The sequence below is a fragment of the Pogona vitticeps genome, chromosome 4, assembly GCF_051106095.1.
Source record: "Pogona vitticeps strain Pit_001003342236 chromosome 4, PviZW2.1, whole genome shotgun sequence".
Classification (NCBI taxonomy): Eukaryota; Metazoa; Chordata; class Lepidosauria; order Squamata; family Agamidae; genus Pogona; species Pogona vitticeps.
Genome location: NC_135786.1, coordinates 55,210,198 through 55,231,371, shown reverse-complemented (window position 1 = coordinate 55,231,371; position 21,174 = coordinate 55,210,198). Strand labels below are relative to the sequence as shown.

The 21,174-nt window shown below is 41.1% G+C and overlaps 1 protein-coding gene across 3 annotated transcripts in view; it reads left to right on the top strand.

Moving 5' to 3' along the window:
• Nucleotides 1-21,174, top strand: part of ITPR3 (inositol 1,4,5-trisphosphate receptor type 3) — a 129,722-nt gene that overhangs the window by 29,755 nt on the left and 78,793 nt on the right. For all 3 annotated transcript variants that reach the window (XR_012086332.2, XR_002300734.3, XM_020795844.3), the window contains exon 3: nucleotides 16,297-16,418. Coding sequence is in view for 1 of the 3 variants with exons in the window: in XM_020795844.3 (XP_020651503.3) it covers nucleotides 16,297-16,418 (122 nt within the window). In the remaining 2 variants the exon portion in view is untranslated. The remainder of the gene's footprint in view (nucleotides 1-16,296; nucleotides 16,419-21,174) is intronic.

Below are 21,174 nucleotides of genomic sequence, written 5' to 3'. Positions count from 1 at the left end.
CCAATGGGCTGAATACCTCAGCGTCCAGCGAAGATCCTCCATAGGGGCGGCCATTTTCGGCACCTGTAAAGCGAGGAATCTGTCCTAAAACACAGCGGGGAGCCATTTTGCACAGCGGGCGGCCATTTTAGAACTGCTGATCAGCTGTTTAAAGATCGTTGTCTACCGAAAAATCGTGTCCCAAAGCAGGGAACCGATCATCGTCAAGCAAAATTTCCCTATCTAAACATGGTTTTGCGATTGCAAAAACTTCATCGTCAAGCGGTTTCATCATTTAACAAGGTAATCGTTAAGCGTGGCACCACTGTATTGGAATAAAGGTCCTGGGGACATCAAGACAATGGTGATTGTTAGAGCCCTGTAGCCTGTTGTACCAAAAGGTGTCCTGGGACATCTAAGATCATTTGGCTTCCAAACTGATCAGCATGGCTGCTGTGACCCAGAAATAGCACAAATACAAAGAGGAAATCTAGTTGGAATAAAATGGAGGGACATGCCCAGCACGGTCTTCACTGGTCCCATATCTGCTGCTGCTGCACAGCATTCGAAGACGGATTTTGAAATATTTCAAAAAGGCTTTGCTGAATGGAAAAACTCTCCTTCCACATAGAATTTCACAGATGCCATGTCAGGATAACTTGTGTGTCATGAAGATGATGAAACTGCTACGAGTATGCTCCATCTCTGTATATATTTGGGAGCATGATAAAACTCATATATGGCTTCCCTGACCTGAGTAAATCACAAGACTTAGATCTCTCTTTGTTGGATGTGATTAACTGTTGTCCCTAGTTTGCTGCCTAGTTTGGCCACATTCAGTTGTGTGCTCTTCCTGCCTCTTGAGTTCTTTCTCTTGCTATGGTTCATATGGTGTACAATATATTGGCCATCCTTTTAGAGTTGAGGAGCTCTGTATAAATGTATTTAAAGAAACAGACATTTGTACCTACGTAAATAATGGAGGCAGGTACTGTAAATGGTGGTGGTAAATAACAATAATAACAACAATGGAATAACAACTATAACAGCGCCTTCCAGTGTTCAGTGTCCTCTGCTACAATATTTTGGTGTGTTCTTTTGGTGTGAATTTGGTCAATATTTTTATGCCTTATATTGTAGCTAGGGTGGAGGACAACCAAAGCTAAGAGAGAGTGTGAGGGATGTCTGTGTGAAGGTCCGTTAGGAGAGTAAACAGCAAAGATGTTCTCTGGGAGCTTTTAAACCCAGCTCATTGTTCTCTTCTCTGGAGCATTAAACCAGGCAGAAGTTGAACTTTAAAACAAAATTTACTAAGTTTATTTGGAAAGTAGGTTTGATAGAAAAGCCGATGCTAACTAGATAGAAGACCACAGAAGATAGAAGACCGATGCTAACTACGTAGAAGTCTCAAGGGCTGAGCACTTGGCCCAGAGAATTGGGGCATAGCCTGCCCTCACAAAAGAGATGTTAGCAATTTGAAGCTTAGAAGGGACTAAAGGATTGACAAGACAGGGGTTGGTGGATCTTTATCTCTTTATGAGAGATAGCCAATGAAAAGGATAGATAGATAGATAGATAGATAGATAGATAGATAGATAGATAGATAGATAGATAGATAGATAGATAGATAGATAGATAGATAGATAGATAGATAGATAGATAGATAGATAGATAAATAAATAAATAAATAAATAAATAAATAAATAAATACCCCGCACCATCTGGCAACCAGGCCACTGTGGGCGGCTAACAACAATATAAGGAAAAAAATTTAAAAACATGATAAAAATAAATTAATAAATAACAAATACTGAAATTAAAACAGATGGCAGTAAAGGTGGTAAAAACGGTGATGGAGAGGATGGCAAAAAGAATGGTAAAAAGGGAGGGCAAGATCCTAGTGCTCTGGGAAAGCCTGGCGGAAGAGCCAGGTCTTCAATGCTCTTTTGATGCAGCCAACTCTTACTCCAGAATGCCCTTATTTGGCTTCTGTGGGGGCAGGTACAAGACAGGTGATGCTCCAGAAGATTCTTCCAAGGGACAGCGGCTTCTGCATAAAGGAGCTCCCAGCAGAGGCGAGATTTGGTTTGATTGAGGGACTTCCTGATGTGTATCTCAGAACTGCTAGGTGCACTAACTACACTTCTCTACAGTCTGTTGAGTAGTTGCCAAGTAGCTTACAGGTTAGGAATAGAAGAAAGGTAGCACAATTAGGCATGCTATTTTGTGGTGCAGCATGAACTCCATTAATTTCTTGGCAACGTGAGTCAGCAGCACTTGAAATTTATTCAACCATTAAATCAGGATTTCAGTAGAAAAGCAGGGATTAATGTCGGTTTCATGTCTGTAAAGGCAATGCTGATCTCTAAGGCTTTCTTTCGAGGAGTGTTCCCCCCACCCAGCTTTTGGTGCAGTGTCTTTTCCTCACTTTATAACTAATGTTTCCATGTGAATACAATGGGAATGGGCTGTAGGCAAGGATGGGTAAACATGGCGGAGAACAGCTTTGTTGCTCTAAATCTGCTCAGTGATTAAAAGAGAATTTTGGGCCCATGACTTCCATACAAAATTTCTTACATTTTGATTTAAGAATCACTGTCAAAATGACTTGAGGCATTTTCTATCCACCACCTATCCAGAAATAATCCACAGTAACTGTTTAGCAGAAGAACTGTTTTGTTGCTTCATCTCAGAGGCTGCAAAAAAAAAAATCAGAGCCACCCTGTGCTTGTTGCTGCACACAGCGAAAGGCAACCCCGCCTAAGAACAAAAAATAATGGGGAATTGAAATGAAATGGAGTAGAGGACAATGAAATGAAGGACTACCAAACCTACAGTTCAGTAGAATGGAGCAGATAATCTGCTACCCCCACCACAGCGTTATAGATATAATAATACAGTGGTGCCTCGCATAGCGAGGTTAATCCGTTCCGGATTAACCTTCGCTATAGCGAAACATCGCTAAACGGAATAAAAAAAGCCATAGAAACGCATTGAACTTTGTTCAATGCGTTCCTATGGCTTGAAAACTCACCGTTCAGCGATGTTTCTTCATAGCGCCGCCATTTTCGCGCCCTCGTTAAGCGAGGGCAGGGCGTGAAAATGCGGCGCGGACCTTCCGGCGGCCATTTTGGAACCGCCGATCAGCTGTTCTCCCCGGCTTCGTTATGCGAAGATCGCTAAGCGAATCGCTTAGCGATCTTCGCAAAGCGAAAAAAACCCATAGGGGCCATCGCTGAGCGAATGCTCCAGCGATGGCCCAGAGTGCCTCGTTAAGCGATTTCATCGCTCAGCGAGGCACTCGTTAAGCGAGGCACCACTGTATACAGTAGTACCTCGGTTTACCAATGCTTTGGTTAACGTAATTTTCAGATTAGAAATGGAAATCCATTGAAAATAATGCCTTGATTTACAGTTTTTTTGTTTGTTTATTTTGGTTTACAAAGAAAGTTTCCCCAGGATGCATTGTGCCTGGAGGGTTATAGGACCACCCCCATTCCTATGGCAATCCCTGTTTCGGTTAACAAATTTTTCACTTTCCTTAATGTCCCGTAGAATGCATTAATTTCGTAAACCGAGATACTACTGTATGTGGCTAGAAATGTGTCAATAAAAATATTTGGTACTAGTGAGCTGTGTCTTTTCCAAGCTTTTCCAAGGGAAATTATAAGGGCTAGGGGCTTGGAGAATCATATGGAATCAAGCTGTGAGAAGGAATCAAACAGAGGAGCCAGGCTAGGATGAAGATTTACTGGGCCAGTTGTTAGTGCCCCATGTCACCAGATCCCTGCTCAGCTGAAAGATGTTGTATCACCTTCTTTGTGTTGATGCTGTGGTGCCTTGCTTAACGGGTGCCTCGTTTAACGACGAATCCGCGTAGCGATGAATTTTTTGTGATCGCTTTTGCAATCGCATTGCGATGATTTAGATAGGGAAAAATCACTTTGCGATGATCTGTTTCGCATACCGATCATCGCATAGCGATGATTTTCCAACAGCTGATTGGCGGTTCCAAAATGGCCACCGGGTAAACAAAATGGCCACTCGCTGTGTTTTCGCCTGGATTCCTCACTTACTGGGCAGCGAGAATGGTGGCCGTATGGCGGATTTTCGCTTAAAGGTGAGTTTGAATCATATAGGAATGCATTGAAGGGGGTTCAATGCATTCCTATGGGCTTTTTAAATCCGCATAGCGACGAAATCGCTTTGCAGCGATTTTTGCTGCACGGATTGTTGCTATGCAGGGCACCACTGTAGTTCCCTCCACTTGGGCTTGTTCCACCATTACACTTGTTGATTTGACATGCTTAATCCTGTACAGGAAGCAGTGTCAAACTAAAAAATGGAACCAACATTAGTATTTTCTGATACTATGCCTAGTGGGCTTTATTAATTTTTGGAAATTAAGAATGTATTTGCACATAAGTCTCTTCAGAAGTACGCCCATGCATTCAGTCAGACTTTCTCCTAAGTAAATGGACAAACGGTTTTATCCATAAGCTCACTGTTTTTAAGAGTACTATGTGTTCCATAGCCAGTTGAAGAAGGAATTCTGATGTGGTGGTGAAAGAGAAACAATAAAGGAGACAGCCAAGACATATACACAAGCAATCTCCTGTTGGCCACACTCCTTTGCAATTGCCACTGTTTATTTACTCACTTTAAACAGAAAATTCACATAATTTTACTGGATTGTTCTATTTAAATATTTTTGTGTTTTGAGGTTTTATCTGTAGGGACTTCCCTGTCCTCTTTAAAACTGCAGTGTCTGTGTTGACACACAGAGTGTTCTTGTGATTTTCAGTGCTTCTGTGCCTCAGTTAAAATCTTAATATTTGCAAGTTTTGGCCAGATTATTGGATTGTTGTTGTTAAGGAAAGTTGAAGGATCACTAAGGCATTCAACCTTAACTAATCATCTTCAGTTTTCAGAGTGAGGGTGATTTATGGTTTCTATGTATCATCTTCAATAATGAAATAGTGCTATTTCATAATGGAAGAGTAAAGGAAAAGGACAAGAAGTAAAAAAGACAGAAAAAGAAAGACAGGAAACAAGAAGTTAATTACAATTAAAGGGCAGTTCTTCACAGATTTGCAAAGAAGAATAGAAAGAGTGTGTTGCATAAGAAGAAATGAAATTATCTGAATTTGTAAAGGGAAAATTTTAATTAACAATACAAGGGACTTGTAAATAAATTAGATAGGTCTTGGTTATGCCAAAGACCACTTACTGAGTAAGATTATATTACATGCACATGGAGCCTCCACTTTAATCCTTTTGTAGCCAATTATGAAAAAGCATTGCCACAACCATGCTGAAGGGTTGTAATGTTGACATCAGTCTAATATGCTTGCATTGAAGAACAGTAGAGTATTAAAATTTTGTCAGAAATACCAATAGTTTTCCTGTCATAGGCAAGAAGTGAGGTGTTGCTGAACATGAGATGAGTTAGGCAGAACACTGCCTTACTTCTGTGTAAGTAAATGGACAGGGCTGGTGTAGAGCTGGTGTAATTCTGTGGGTTGAAGTAGCTGGCTGCAGAACCAGGGGCTAGGAGTTTGAATCCACCCTGTTTGTTCTGGGAGATAAGCTCACCAAAATTACTTGGCTGTGTGGTTGGTAGCGTTACATGCCCTGTTACCTGCGTAGCCTCGGGCAAGCTGTATAGTCTCAGAGTGACACCTGAAGATTGTTGATGTTTCATGCCATCAAGTTGCCTCTGGATTGTGGCAGCCTTATGAGTGAGAGATCTCCAACATTTCCTGTCCTCAACAGCCCCACTCACCTCTTGCAAACTCAAGCCCTGGCTTCCTTCCCTCTTGTATTTGGTCGTCATCTTTTCCTGCTGCCTTCCACCTTTCCCAATATTATTGTCTTTTTCAGACAATCTTGCCTTTTCATGAGCTGTATAATATGATAGCCTTGGTTTCATCATTTTTGCCTTCAGAGATAGTTCAGGCTTGATTTGATCCAGCACATGTTCATCTTGAGTGATTGTTTATTGTTGTAAATTGTTGTTATATTTTAATTGTTTTTATTCCACTTGTTGTGAGCCACCTAGAGTAGTCAAAGATTAACTAGATGGGCGGGATATAAGTATAATAAATAAATGAATAAATAAATCTTTCTGGCAGTCCAAGCCAAGCTCTGTTCCAGCACTATGTTTCATACAAATAAATTCTTTTCCTGTTAGCCTTCTTTACACCCATATATGGTGATCGGCAATACAAGAGTGTGAATGATCTTGGTCTTGGGCTCCAGTGACACATCCTCACACGATCCCCCCCCCCAATTCCTTCATTGCTGACATTACAATTCCGAGTCTTCTTCTGATTTGCAGTCTCCATTTGGATTAAAGACTGAATCAATATACAGTGGTGCCCTGCATGACAATGATAATCCGTTCTGTCAAAATTGCTGTACAGTGAAATCATCGTTATGTAAAAAAAAAAAACATTGGAATGCAATGAAAACCAGTTAATGCGTTCCAATGGGGAAATACCTCATCGTCCAGCGAAGATCGCCCATAGAGAACCGCCGATCAGCTCTTTAAAATCACTGTCTTCCGAACCTTCTGTCCAGAAAACAGCCATTTTGCGAAGGGAGATCGCCCATAGAGAACCGCTGATCAGCTGTTTAAAATCGCTGTCTTCTGAAGCTTCTGTCCGGAAAACAGCCATTTTGCGAAGTGAGGGAGCCATTTTGTGGCACCGGAAAAATCATTGTTTAGCGAACAAACGGTTCACAAAACAGGGACCTAATCAATGTAAAGAGGATTTCCCCATAGGAACCATCATTTTGCGAAACTGGGAAGGGTCTCCAAAAGTCAGAAATGACCTAGTGGCATTCAGTTTCATTTTAAATGGCCTAGAGACTTGTGTATTTTAAAAAGAAGCCAGATTTGAGGCTAGAACTTGGAATAGTGAGTGAACTAAGGTTTTACCCCATAGTTGCAGAACTGGCTGGGATAAAATATTGCTGAAAGCATATTAAATTCTTTAACAAAAGAGATTATATAAGAAACCTTGTGACACAGTGGTTAAACTGCAGTACTGCACGCAAGACTCTATTCACAACCTGAGTTCAATCCTGGGCTCAGGTAGCGGGCTTGAGGTTGACTCAACGTTCTATCCATTTGCTAAATCTAGTCTCCATCTTGCTTGGGGGGAGCAATATGTGGCATTATTTATTTATTTATTTATTTATTTATTTATTTATTTATTTACTTACTTACTTACTTACTTACTTACTTACTTACTTACTTACTTACTTACTTACTTACTTACTTTCTTACTTACTTACTTACTTACTTTCTTACTTAAAAACATTTCTATCCTGCCTTTCTCCCCAAAAGGACCCAATACCTTTTGAGAGTGCTTTAAGCACCATGGGACAGCATATAAGTAGCACATTTTGCTTTGGTTTAGAAACAGAATGAAGAAAAGAAGATATCTCTGAGTCGAATAGAGTTGGAGGATTCCTTAAGCTAAACCGCTCCTGTTTGGCACACTTCAGCCATCCCTTCTTCAATCAAAGTTTCAGTAAATATTTCCTGTTTATTCAAGGGAAACAAGTTTTAAAGTATCTCTTTGTGTGTCAGCTGCCTGATTCAAAGGGTATCCTGACTCAAAGGGAGAAGATGATGAACCAACAAATGGGCAGGGGCCCTCCTGGCCTGTAAAATAGGAGACAAGGGGCAAGTCAGTCACACAGGCAAATGGGATTCTTGGGTTTTCTTTCTAAAAAAAACGTTCCTTTTTCTAGTCCTTTTTCAGCCTCATGCGTTCTGGAGATCTGTTGGTCTTCAACTGCAACTCTGCCCCATCAACCCAATGACTAGACTTCCTTGGGATGTCAACCCTATCTGGGTGAGCCAGGTTGGGGGAGGCTCTCTTACTCCAGTCGTAACAATCTGCTTATTGAGACTTGTTCCTAACAGAACACAGCTAGGTCTGCTTCTCATAAAGTACCTTGGCATGGGAGGCTTTCTGAATGGTGTAGTCACGCTGGCCACATGACCATGGAGTAAAAATAATTTTACTCCTTGGAATCTGACTCTGAGTAAATCACTATATTTGTATATCTACAGTGGTGCCTCGCATAGTGATCGCTCCGTATAGCAATGAAATCGCTTTGTGATGGACTTTTTGCCATCTCAAGAGCGATTGCTTTGCGATTGTCCCTATGGGAAATTTCGCTTTGCGATGATCGCAGGGAAGCGATCATCGCAAAGCCCCCATTTTCGGCCAGCTGATCGGTGGTTTTGAAATGGCTGCCGGGTAAACAAAATGGCTGCCCCCTGTGTTTCCTTGCTTTAGAGGCACCGAAAATGGCCGCCCCTATGGAGGATCTTCGCTTTAAGGTTAGTTTTTAGCCCATAGGAACGCATTAATCAGGGTTTAATGCGATTCTATGGGCTTTTTAATATTGCTTAGCAATGAAAATGCTTAGCAGCGATTTTTGCTGCACGGATTAACATCGCTAAGTGAGGCACCGCTGTATTTTCTTCCTATTATTAGATACGACTTTATAGCATGAGTTGGTAAAGCTATTGCCATTCTACAGGATTTAGCTGCCTTCGACATCTCTCCTATTGGTCTGTGACCGCAAAATAAATACTACTGCTGCTGCTGCTGCTGCTGCTGCTACTACTACTGCTACTATTTTGACATCTCTCCAGGTCCTAGCAGTTGGACAACCAGATGCCCTCCAGGTTTCTCTCCCCCCCCCATCCCCATCAGTTGGGGGCAGCACTGTCAGTAGTAAGGGATAATATGAGTGGCTGCTTAGAATACTTGGAAGGCGGCTGGATGCCCATCTACACTCTAAAAATTATATTTTTGAGCTGGGAATGGGTGTATTGCTGCAAATGCATCTGCATGAATGCACATGTTCACTAAGGCATTAAGAAATTAATGCAGGAGACTATGTGTCACAAGCAGTGGGCATCTATGAAAGAAATGCAAAATGGCACATAGGTGAGACAAACAGTGTAGGGAACCTGTGATAATTCAAAGGTGAGTGAGAATTCCAGCTCAAGAGTCTGCACTGAAAATGGAAAATGGAAAGAGTGCTTCTGAGCATTTCTGTATGGCAAGAAGTTGTGAGAATTAAGCCCAAAACAGGATTACCAAATTAGAATAATCCCATTTCCTGAAATTTCAAACCCAAAGTCTGAGACCCAAAGAATGGTTCTTAAACCTGAGTTTCAGAGCCAAAACCTGAAAGTTAGTAGGTAAAGGTAAAGGTAAAGGTTCCCCTTGACAAATTGTGCAGACATGTCCAACTCTAGTGGGTGGTGTTCATCCCCTTTTCCATGGTCACATGGCCAGTGAGACTAGACACGGAACACTATTACCTTCCCACTGTGGTGGTACCTATTTATCTACTCACATTTTTACAAGTTTTTGAACTGCTAGATTGGCAGGAGCTGGGACAGGCGACGGGAGCTCACTCCGTCACGTGGATTCGATCTTACGACTGCTGGTCTTCTGACCTTGCAGCACAGAGGCTTCTGTGGTTTAACCTGCAGCGCCACCACATCCCTGTGAAAGTTAGCAACCCTAATCTAAATTGAAAGGGGATGTGTTCTTTTGTTTTGGAACTTGGTGAAACAACCAACATGAATCTGACCCAACTCCGGGAGGCAGTGGAAGATAGGAGGGCCTGGCGTGCTTGGTCCATGGGGTCACGAAGAGTCGGACACGACTAAATGAACGAACGAAATATTTGCAAAGCGCAATATCAGAATTGGCCAGTAGAGGGAAGCAGAGAGGAATTTCTTCTATTTTCCTGTCCAGTTAACTTCTTGTGCTGTTCTCACTTACCGGCAAGAAAACGCAGTGAATTATGTATGCAAGCAAAGCAAGACAATGCTAACAACAACTTGGCTGCCAAGAAACAGTCGTAAACCGATGAGGTCTTTTAAAAAACACAACAATCCAAATTCTGTTTATATTGCGCCTTTTATTTTAAAAAAATCAAAGCAGCTGGAAGAAAAAGGAAAAGAGTGCCAATTCAATTTAAAAAACACACTAGAAACAACATTATTAAGAAAGAAAGAACCAGCAGTGAACAGTCAGATAAAAACCAGCAATAAAAACAGTTAAAATGAATCATTCCAGGGAAGCTTTTCTCTCCTCCCTTCTCTTTATGTTTGCATTCTTCCATCTCCATGTTATAAAGAATGCTACATTTCCAGGAAACAACAGACCACAACAAACAAGTGGGAAAAGCAAAAGCATGATCTGACTTCTACTGAAACACATGCTTTTGACCTAATGGTCCAAAGGAAAAAAAATAACATTCCAAGAAGCATATACCCGTATTTTTCGCTCCATAAGACGCACCTTTCCATAAGACGCACCAATTTTTTAGGAGAAGAAAACAGGAAAATATAATCTGTTTTCTTCGCTCCATAAGACGCACAGACTTTCCACCCCCCTGTTTTGTGGGGAAAAAGTGCGTCTTATGGTGTGAAAGATACGGTATATCTTGCATCATTGTATGAGATGCAAATATCTTCCAACTCTTGCAGAATAAATGTCAATGATTTTGTGGCTAATGAGTGGCTTGCTGCTTTTCTTGCTGGTGCTACTGTTTGACCTGATTTTGTGCTTTTGAAGCACATTCTGACGCAATTCCATGAAGTACTGAAAACATTTCCTTTCTCTACTTTTATGTTTTTAGATAGAAAGAGCTGTAGTTATGCCATTGGCAAGAGGAGTGGCCACCTAATATTGTGGCCAAACCCAACATGTTTGGGTTATGTGTGTTTGCTGTTTCTGCTGATTCAAGTTTGGAAAGGGAAAAATCACCCATTGTTCTCCTGTGTGTTGTCCTTGTACTGCATATTTCCTGTGCTGCAGCTTAGATTGGAAGCACACAGGAAAACAGGCAGGGATGAAGTCTTAGAAGGAAGCTTTTTAGGTCCCACCAACCTTTCCACATGCATACATGACAATGGCTGAACACCCACATTGTTGAGTTTTAAAGTGGAATTAACTGTACAAGGATATGTGGTGCATGAGATAAAGAAAGCACCAGATGTTTACTCTTTGACAGTCTGGGATTTAATGTAATTGACCCTGAATGCAAATGTCATTAGGATTTGCACTGCCCCAGGATTGCTTATGTTCTTGACGTCATGGGATTTTAGAGGGAACGGCTTCAGGTTACTGCAGTGAAAACAGTGGAGGTAATAACATTATCTGTAATATGGCTGGTCTTCCTAACATCTGGGGAAAAAACAACCCTCAGTCTCTTGAAAGTTGCCTGAACTGTATGGAAGCTTCTAGCTTTCAGGATTATTCATTCAGATTATTCATTCAGAAGAATCCGGGTGGCCTGTATCTATTAGTGCTTTTTCAGCAACCTTCAGAGAAGTTCAACATGCTTGATCATTATTAATCGACACTACGGGATTAAAGGCTTGTATTCCATATTGCCAAAAGAAATAGATGATGTTTTCTCTAAGTAGCATCTAGAGACACTGCAGCACATGACCTTGTAATTACTAAATGAGACAGAATGGGACCTGGTGCATGACAGCTGATATAAGTACTATAAATCAATAGTAACAATCTTATAATCCTGAGGGACAGATCTCTTTCTACCGATATGGTCACAAATTAGACCCTGGATTCTTCTGATACCTTGAATGTTCTTTGAAATATGATGGAAGTCCAGAATCATTAATGCAGTGAAACTGAGAGATGCTATGGCATTTCTTTTTTACATTCATGTATGTTAAGACTCATGGAAAACCCAATTTAAAAGGCTCCCTGCGTCATTGCAAATTATGTATATCCATGGAGCTAGTTTTTGGAGATTTTGTAAAAATAATAAACTTACAAACCCTATTCAAAAGTTATAGGATGTACAGTAGTTTCTTCACTATGCTTAAAGGGAGTGGATAGCTGCCCACTCCCTGTTATTGCTTTCTCTATGTGAGTAGCAATGAATCTGAAGATGGAGAGTCTCCTACTCATGTGTAAGATCTGCATATGATTAAGAACCCTAATTTTTTTAGGGTTCTTGCTCTGATGTTATAGAACTGCATATAGAACTGTACCATCTGAATATGGCTACAGAGAAGCATTCTTTGTATGTCGTAAAATACACTGATTTAAAGAAGTAATACCAGGACCAGCCTTTCTAATCTGCCTAAAACTCATAATTTAGCTGTGAAGTGTCTGGACTTGGCCAGGCTAACAAAAGCTTCTGAGCTAGCAGTTTCAGCTCCCTTTCTTGCTGTGTTTTCCCCTGAAGCGCAAGGCAAAGTCCCGCGTTGAAACATGTTGAGAGAAAAATGCAAGGTGTTCAAAATCCTGTACTTCGTTGGAGAGATGACAATAAATGATTTAGATTTTTAAAATGGTTGTTTCTGTGGGTGGATCTAACAGACAATATAATTGTAGAGCACGCATTCCTCCCCCACCTGCACCCCAACGTGCCAGCACATCTTTCTAGTGGAAACACAGAGACAGAGAGCTGGTGCAATTCATAGTCTTCAGCCAGAGGCAACTCAACACTTAGCAATATCAGCAGGAAACGGAAAACATTTTACTAATGTATTCACAACTTTGCTGTAGCTCCCATTTGCAGTCCCTAGGGAAGGTTCTGGCCAAGTCCTTCAGTCTACAATGTATTTAACCCTCACATGACCTATGTGAAAGTAGTATACACATACTATAATGCACATATGGATAACCTGTGTTCTCCTAAGGTTAAAAAGGTAAAAGTAAAGGTTCCCCTTGACAATTTTTGTCCAGTCGTGTTCGACTCTAGGGGGCGGTGCTCATCCCCGTTTCCAAGCCATAGAGACAGCGTTTTGTCCAAAGACAATCTTCCGTGGTCACATGGCCAGTGCGACTTAGACACGGAACGCCGTTACCTTCCCACCGAGGTGGTCCCTATTTATCTACTTGCATTTGCATGCTTTCGAAACGCTAGGTTGGCGGGAGCTGGGACAAGCGACGGGCACTCACTCCGTCGCATGGATTCGATCTTATGACTGCTTGGTCTTCTAACCCTGCAGCACAGGATCCTGCGGTTTAGCCCGCAGCACCACCACGTCCCCGACTCTCCTAAGGTTATTGGCCTGCAATTCCTATCAGCCCCATTGGCCATGCTGCTGGGGCTGATAGGAATTGCAGGCCAATAATATAGAGAGAGGACCTGTATTTCCCATCCTTATTTTAATGATTACAGCCAAGGTAGTGAATGGGATTCATTCTGAACTAAAGGGGGTCTTGTGTTCTAGGCTATGTCAATGTCTGACTTGTGCAGTTTTCTCCTTCTAGCCCTTCTTTATGTTATGGACCAGGGTGGGCATCTGAAGCTGCCTTTACTCCTGTTTTCATCTGGTGTTGGGCAGGTCAGCAAGTGAAGGAGCAAAGCTCTACAGGGCCCATGAGTTGCAACTGATACAAGAGCTGGGGCATGTCACTTCTCAGCCCAAACCACATCACTTTGTTGGTTATGAATAGGGATGGCATCAGGTACAAAACTGATGTGGACCCTAGACAATGCCCTTGCCCCAAGAGGTAGAAAAGAGCTGGTCTCTCTCTCTGTCTCTGTCTCTGTCTCTCTCTCTCAAATAGCTAGCCCTATGTTAAAGATAGAGAGCGAGAATAGTGTAAAGGTTAGATTAGGCCTAAGGAGGTTAGCATTCAAATTTATTTATTAATTTAAAATATTTTTATCCTGCCTTTCTTCTTAAAAGGGACTCAAGGCAGCTTACATCATTAAAAGATAATATTTAAAAGCTAAAACGGTAAGTAAACGAATATTGAAAAGAATCAAACAAATAACACACTGAAAATGGTAAACAGAACCAACATTAAAACCAAAGCCAATCACTAAGTGAAAGCTTGTCTGAAAGAAAGTTCTTTGTCTGTTTGTGGAGGGACAATAAAGCTGGGGCTAGTCTACCGTCCTGTGGGAGGAAGTTCCAGAGTCTGGGAGCAGCAACAGAGAAGGCCCTCTCCTGTGAACTCACTTAACATGTGGGTGACCTTGGATCATTCATCACCTTTCACCCTAATTCACTTCCCAAAGTGGTTGTGAGGAAAGTGGTGACAGCTGAAGTGCTTAGCAGAAAGTGAAATATGGTGGACAATAAAACAGAAACTTGTTTGGTTCAGGACTAGAAGCAGACATGAAAGACTTGCTACAAAGCAGAACCAGGAGTGCCATAATATGCCTCTTGCTTACGTCAGAGTGATGTTTAGTGCTAGCAGTTAGGCCTTGTTTTCAGAAACCGCAGATGAAGCAATAAAAACATGTCTCTGGGCAATGACACTTCAATCAACAGCTGGGATCTTGCGCAATGAATGTTGTCCCATAGTGGAAATCAGATATGTAGAAAAGTAGTATGTCAAGGAAAATGCTGGGATAGAGCCAGCATTGACTGATTCTGATACCTAGTCTTCTTTACTCAGGGAGTTTGGAGGGTGGGTATTTATGAGCACGGCAGCATAAATTACTGCAGTACTCGAACAGGGGTTAACCTTCTATAAGGAGACAAGGTCATGGAAATTTGCACTCTACAGGTGAAGATACACAGTAGTCCTTGGTATGATATATTGTGAATGGCCTTGTGGAACAATATGAGAAAAGAAATGGCTTTCCTTCAGAACCAGTGGAAGGTGTGTTTTGTGCCTGCCTATTCGTCATTCTAGATTAATAACAGTTTATGTTTGCCAACAGCTTGGGATGGGATCCAAGAATGAAAATGGTTTCCTCCTTGCATCTGAAGATCTGGGTTGCGGTTTAAGGAGCAATTAGAGACACCAGGGACTTTGAATTCACTCACCTGGGACATCCCTTCCCAAACGTAATTTACTAATCTGGTTGAATTTAGTGCTGAGCTGAAATATGTGGCCCCCAACATAGTAGGATGAAAAGGCCCCAGAAAAGTGATTTAATTGGTAGGGGGTCATAAAGTTAAATATTTTCAGTATCCGAGTGTCTTGCAAAGTAACTGAGGTGCTTTCTCTCCCACCCCACCCCCCAGTTTGTCTTTTACACGCACACACTTTCTTGCTGTTTCATACATTTTGCCCTGGAGGTTACAACGGTGGTGGCATCAGCAGGGCAGTTTTGGGGGTGAAAGAAGAGTCTCATCAATGGCTCATGGTTAAAGGCAGCCCCTCCCATACCTTTAACTTTTTCTCAGGAAACAAATGGTCCCACAGATATGGAGAAAGCAGGGAGACATTCTGCCCAATTTTAATTTATTTTAATCAGAGTAGTAATCATTAAAAATGTGAGGCTCGAAACGACCTAATGAGGACAATATATTTAATTGCATGTTGATCCCTTATAATGGAGTAAGTGAGAGGTATGCATCTAAAATCCTAGGTGCTATTTTTAGTGTTGGGAGTTCTAGTGCATTGAGCAGGCGGAAGGAAAGTAATTCACTGGCAGGGGCAGATCTGTATGTAATTCCCAGGGGAAATTATTCTCAAGGACTATATCCTAATTCTAGAGAGGAACCTAGTGTCTGTTTTTAGTGCCATGGCTCAACAATGAAACACGTGAAGACTATATCTCCAAGCACACAAATAGTGTCTGTATCTCAGTATTAAGTCCATACAGATAATGCCCACATTCCAATGCATATGTGAAGTTTACATCTCTCCTTTATTTACTCTAATATGGATTTCATAATGGGAAAAAGAATGGAAAAATTTTTTTCCACTGTATTATATTAGGACTTTTCTGTTTTTGTCTAAAACCACCCTATGCTATTTCCATTCAGATATTGTTTTTTCAGGTATCTGAAAACTTCAGAGTTTTTCCTTATCAAAAAGTGTCCTTTTTCTAGCATTTAAAAGCTATTTGCTTTCTTATATAGTGTCTGGTGCTACAGGAGCAGCTTTAAAACTCAGTAAAGGTAGATGAACTCCCATTCTAAGGCACTTTATTTTCCAGGCTGTTCAGATCTATTATGTAGTTCTCTCTTTCTCTCTCTCCCTTGCATTTAATGCATACATAAAAATGGATGGAAACAAGCACATCAGCGATCAGCAGCTCATGATAATAATTCAGCATAATAATGGGAGTCCTGTGACACCTTAAAGATTAACAATTTTATTATAGGACAGCTGAGGAAATGTGGTATAATCCACAAAAGATATATGTCATAATACATTTGTTGGCCTTAAAGGTGCCCATAGAATACCCTCTCTCTCTCTCTCTCTCTCTCTGTGTGTGTGTGTGTGTGTAGGGGCTACCTCACTGGAAAGATCATATTCTGATAGTACTGGTATGTCTAAAAGGCATTAACTCCTTTACCTCTTCATTTTACAGATTGCCTCTTTAAAGTATGTCCCATGAACCGCTACTCTGCACAGAAGCAGTACTGGAAAGCCAAACAAACAAAGCAGGACAAGGACAAGATAGCTGATGTGGTACTGTTGCAGAAACTTCAGGTAGGACAAGCTCAATGAGATGTATAAGCCATGTTTGTTTTAGATTAAATCTGGCGGGCACTTATATACAGTATATCACAAACGTAAGTACATCCTCTAACATTTCATAAATATTTTAGTATATCTTTGCATGCGATACCACTGAAGAAATGACACTTGGCTACAATGTAAAGAAGTGAGTATACAGCTTGTATAACAGTGTAAATGTGCTGTCCCCTCAAAATAACATAACACACAGCCCTTAATTGTCTAAACCACTGGAAACAGAAGTGAGTACACCCTTAAGTGACAATGTCCAAATTGGACCCAAGTAGCCATTTCCTCTCCCTGGTGTCATGAGACCTGTTAGTATCACAATTCTCAGGTGTGAAGAAGGCATAGGTGTTATCGCTCTCGCTCTCTCAGACTTGTCACTGGAAGCTCCACAGGGCACCTCATACAGTGGTGCCTTGACTTATGACCGTCCCTACTGATGACCATTTCAAGTTACGACCAGTTCCGGTTGAAAAATTTTGCTTCGACTTGTGGCTGGAGCGTCCACTTACAAACAGAAAAAGGCAGGGAGAAAGGTGGGAATTGCTGACTGTAGGTGGTGACGAGGCTGCTTCTTTGCAGCTCTTTCGCCCCAGCAGTTAAGAGAGAGTGCGATCAGAGGAGGCTGCCTGGTAAGGTAAGGTGCTATTTTCTGCTGTTTTAAAACTGTTCTGGTTGTGTTTTGCAGCATGGTTTTGGGCTGGGGGGGTATGTTTCAATGCTGCATTGTTTAGTTTTTTGGTGATTATTATTATTATTATTATTATTATTATTATTATTATTATTATTATTATTATTATTATTATTATTATTATTATTATTATTATTATTATTATTATTATTATTATTATTATTATTATTATTATTATTATTATTATTATTATTATTATTTTTGCAGTCCCAGCACCTTCGGGGCTTACTTTGCTGTTTATTTTATTTTAATTTTTTAAGCCCCAGCAACAGAGCTTGCTTTGCTGTTTATTTTTTATTTTATTTTTTTTAAAGCCCCAGCGCCTTCTGACCAGGCTTTTTTTGCTTTGTTTTGTTATTATTATTTTTTGCCAGAATGGATTAATTGCGTTCCAATGGGAAATGGTGTTTCGACTTACGACCATTTCGAGTTATGTCCATCTTTTGGAATAGATTATGGTTGTAAGTTGAGGCACCACTATAGTAATGAACTATCTGGGGATGTGAAAAAATGAATTGTTGCTCTAAATAAAGATGGCCTAGGCTATAAGAAGATTGGCAAAACCCTGAAACTGAGCTGCAGCACGGTGGCCAAGACCATACAGTGTTTTAACAGGACAGGTTCCACTCAGAACAGGCCTTGCCATGGTCATCCAAAGAAGTTGAGTACCTGTGCTCAGCGTCATATCCAGAGGTTGGCTTTGGGAAATAAATGTATGAGTGCTGCCAGCATTGCTGCAGAGGTTGAAGGGGTGGGTAGTTAGCCTGTCAGTGCTCAGACCATACGCCGCACACTGCATCAAATTGGTCTCAAGGGCTGTCATCCCAGAAGGAAGCCTTTTCTAAAGATGTTGCACAAGAAAGGCCGCATACGGTTTGCTGGAACCATGTCCTGTGGTCCGATGAGACCAAGATAAACGTATTTAGTTCAGATGGTGTCAAGCGTGTGTGGTGGCAACTAGGTGAGGAGTACAAAGACAAGTGTGTCATGCCTACAGTCAAGCATGGTGGTGGGAGTGTCATGATCTGGGACTGCATGAGTGCTGCTGGCACTGGGGAGGTATAGTTCATTGAGGGAACCATGAATGCCAACATGTACTGTGACCTACTGAAGCAGAGCATGATCTCTTCCCTTCGGAGACTGGGCCGCAGGGCAGTATCCCAACATAATAATGATCCCAAACACACCTCCAAAACGACCACTGCCTTGCTAAAGAAGCTGAGGGTAATGGTGATGGAGTGGCCAAGCACGTCTCCAGACCTAAACCGTATTGAGCATCTGTGGAGTATCCTGAAGTGGAAGGTGGAGGTGCGCAAGGTCTCTAGCATCCACCATCTCTGTGATGTCGGCATGGAGGAGTGGAAGAGGACTCCAGTGGCAACCTGTGAAGCTCTGGTGGAAATAATGGTGGCCACACAAAATATTGACACTTTGTGCCCAATTTGGACATTGTCACTTAATGGTGTACTCACTTCTGTTGCTAGCGGTTTAGACATTAAGGGCTGTGTGTTACATTATTTTGAGGGGCAGCACATTTACACTGTTACACAAATTGTATACTCACTGCTTTACATTGTAGCCAAGTATCATTTCTTCAGTGTTGTCACATGAAAAGATACACTAAAATATTTATGAAATGTGAGGGGGTGTACCCACTTCTGTGATATACTGTAGATTCTAGCAGCTGTAGCCCTTGTTGTAGTGTGTACATTGCATGTTCCCGGGCAGACTACTTACCTAACTGGCAGATAGCTGTTCACTCCAGCTGTAGCCTACAGTTTAAGTTATTAACTTCTTCATAGCCACATTCCTGTATTAGTGATGCATTGTGACTTTGTCTATTGTTGTTATAGCCCTATTCCTCCTCCACCCTAATTTTCCCCCCTTTGATTTTGTCAACATAGTGAAACAGATTAATGTGGCTACCTGTTTGGAAGTTAGAAGGTCTTTCTTCATTCGGCAAGAATAAAGACTGAGATAAATATTCTGTATTACTATGTCTAGTGAGATGTGTGTGTGTGTGTGTATTGGTGTCTATTCTCTCCATCACATATTTTAGACCACTTCATAACAAGGTGTTGATGATTGGTTTCTGGTTTCTCTTCAGATTGTGTAAAACTTTTGCCTTTTTATTTTAGAAGCATACATAGAAATCAGGGATGGACCCACTGTTGCATGATGAATGTGTGCATTGTCTTTTGAGATTTTGAAATGTTGTTTCATGTAAAGGTGAGGGGCATGTATTTCAAGTAGTATGGCAGAGTGCTCTAAATTGGCACTGCGGGGTGAATTGGGGTTGAAGGAGAGCTTAACAGTTGTAAAGAAGGGAGCAGAAACGCATTCGCGGTGTTCTGCTGATATTCCAGGATTCCCTTACTGGCCATGGAAATTGTCTGGAGTTAGTTTCTTGATGTTTCTGATCATCATGGTTTTCTGCTGCTGATCCTAGTATCTGGTCATATTCTTTAGTGAATAGTATTTTCTCTAAGAATTTTGTGAGGATGTGATTTCAGCTGTGGGTAGGAACATACACACCAGAACAGGATCTAAGTTTGGTGATAAAATAAATTCAAAAGTAGTGCCAATTACAGTTGAAATTAAAATTTTGGCATCCCCACACGAGACTGGAAGATATTATTTTCTGAAATGATTGGGAGCTGTGTCTAGTCGGTGTAGATAATATTGAGATAGGCAGATCAATGTTTTAATTCAGTATATTAATTATAAGCAATGTCTTGTTCTTATCAGGCCATATAAATTAGGCAAAATTACTTTTATCCTTTTGCATCTGATAGAGTTGGGTAGAAGCACAGTTTGCAGGGCACCGAATCCACCACTGCCCCCCAGTGTTGGAGAAGCAGCAGATTTAGGACTGCCATGCTTCCCACCTACGCCCCTGGTATTGTTTGTGCTCCATCAACTGCAGTGTGATAGGCAAACATCTCCAGTATCTCCCAGCCAGAAAAACTTAAGTTGATCAATGTATCACACAGTTGCCAAGTGTATGGGGCTACGAGTACCAAAAGTGATGGACGCCTGATCTTTTTCCTTGTATTGGTTGCCAAGAGACCTGGCTTTGCTGTTTCAGGGGCTAAATATACTTTAAAAAGAAAAGGAAAAAGGAACTTGAAGTTTTCAGGATGTGAACTTATTTTCTGGATGCCATTTCATGGGGTTTTGTTGTGTGTTCATGAGATGTGTGTTGGCTACAAGAATCATTCTATTTCTGGAGAGAGATGGGGCACATGGTGTAAAATACAAAACAAAAGAAAGCAATTTTTTTTAAAAAAACCCAAGGGTGGTGGAGAACACTGTATATTTTGAGATATGTTTCATTTTAGTTTATGTTTTTGTTGTTAAGTTTTGCTCATTTGTTAAATAAAAATAAAAAAGAGATGTGTGTTGACTTGCCAACAGGATAGCTTCACTTGCATTTCCTGTACTTCCTCGCTTTGTAACTGACCATGAAACCCAGCTGTTCTTCTAGTTCTCTGGATTTTGGCCAGTGCTCTTCTCCTATGGCCTAATGAAATTAAAACATTTATTTCAGACCATGAACAAGTGTGGTTTGCTAACAAGAGGCAAATTAGTAAATTAATACTGAAAATACAATGGAAGATAATTTTCTGTATTGCAGAAGGCATGATGCGAGCCTATTCTTTCTACATCACTTCTCTCCTACCTTATTTGAGATAATTATGTGCAGCCTCTCGGTGAGACTAAAAAGAGCAAAGCAAAATGCAAATCCAAAATTAAAAAAAGGAGAACAGTAGGAAAAAAAAACACCCAGATTTTTAAAGCAGCAACCGAAAAACTGGCTGTAACATGCCTTCCCCCCAAAATGTTTGGTGTGGTCTAGCTAGAGCAGTGGTTCTCAAACTTGGGTTCTCAGATGTTCTGGGACTAAAACACCGAGAATCCTTCACCTCTAGCTGTGCTGGCCAGTTTTTTTTTTTTTTTTTTTTTGACCCCAACATGTAGAATTCCTTATATAGGTGGGAGCATTCTGGGAGATGTGGTTCAAAAGAAAAG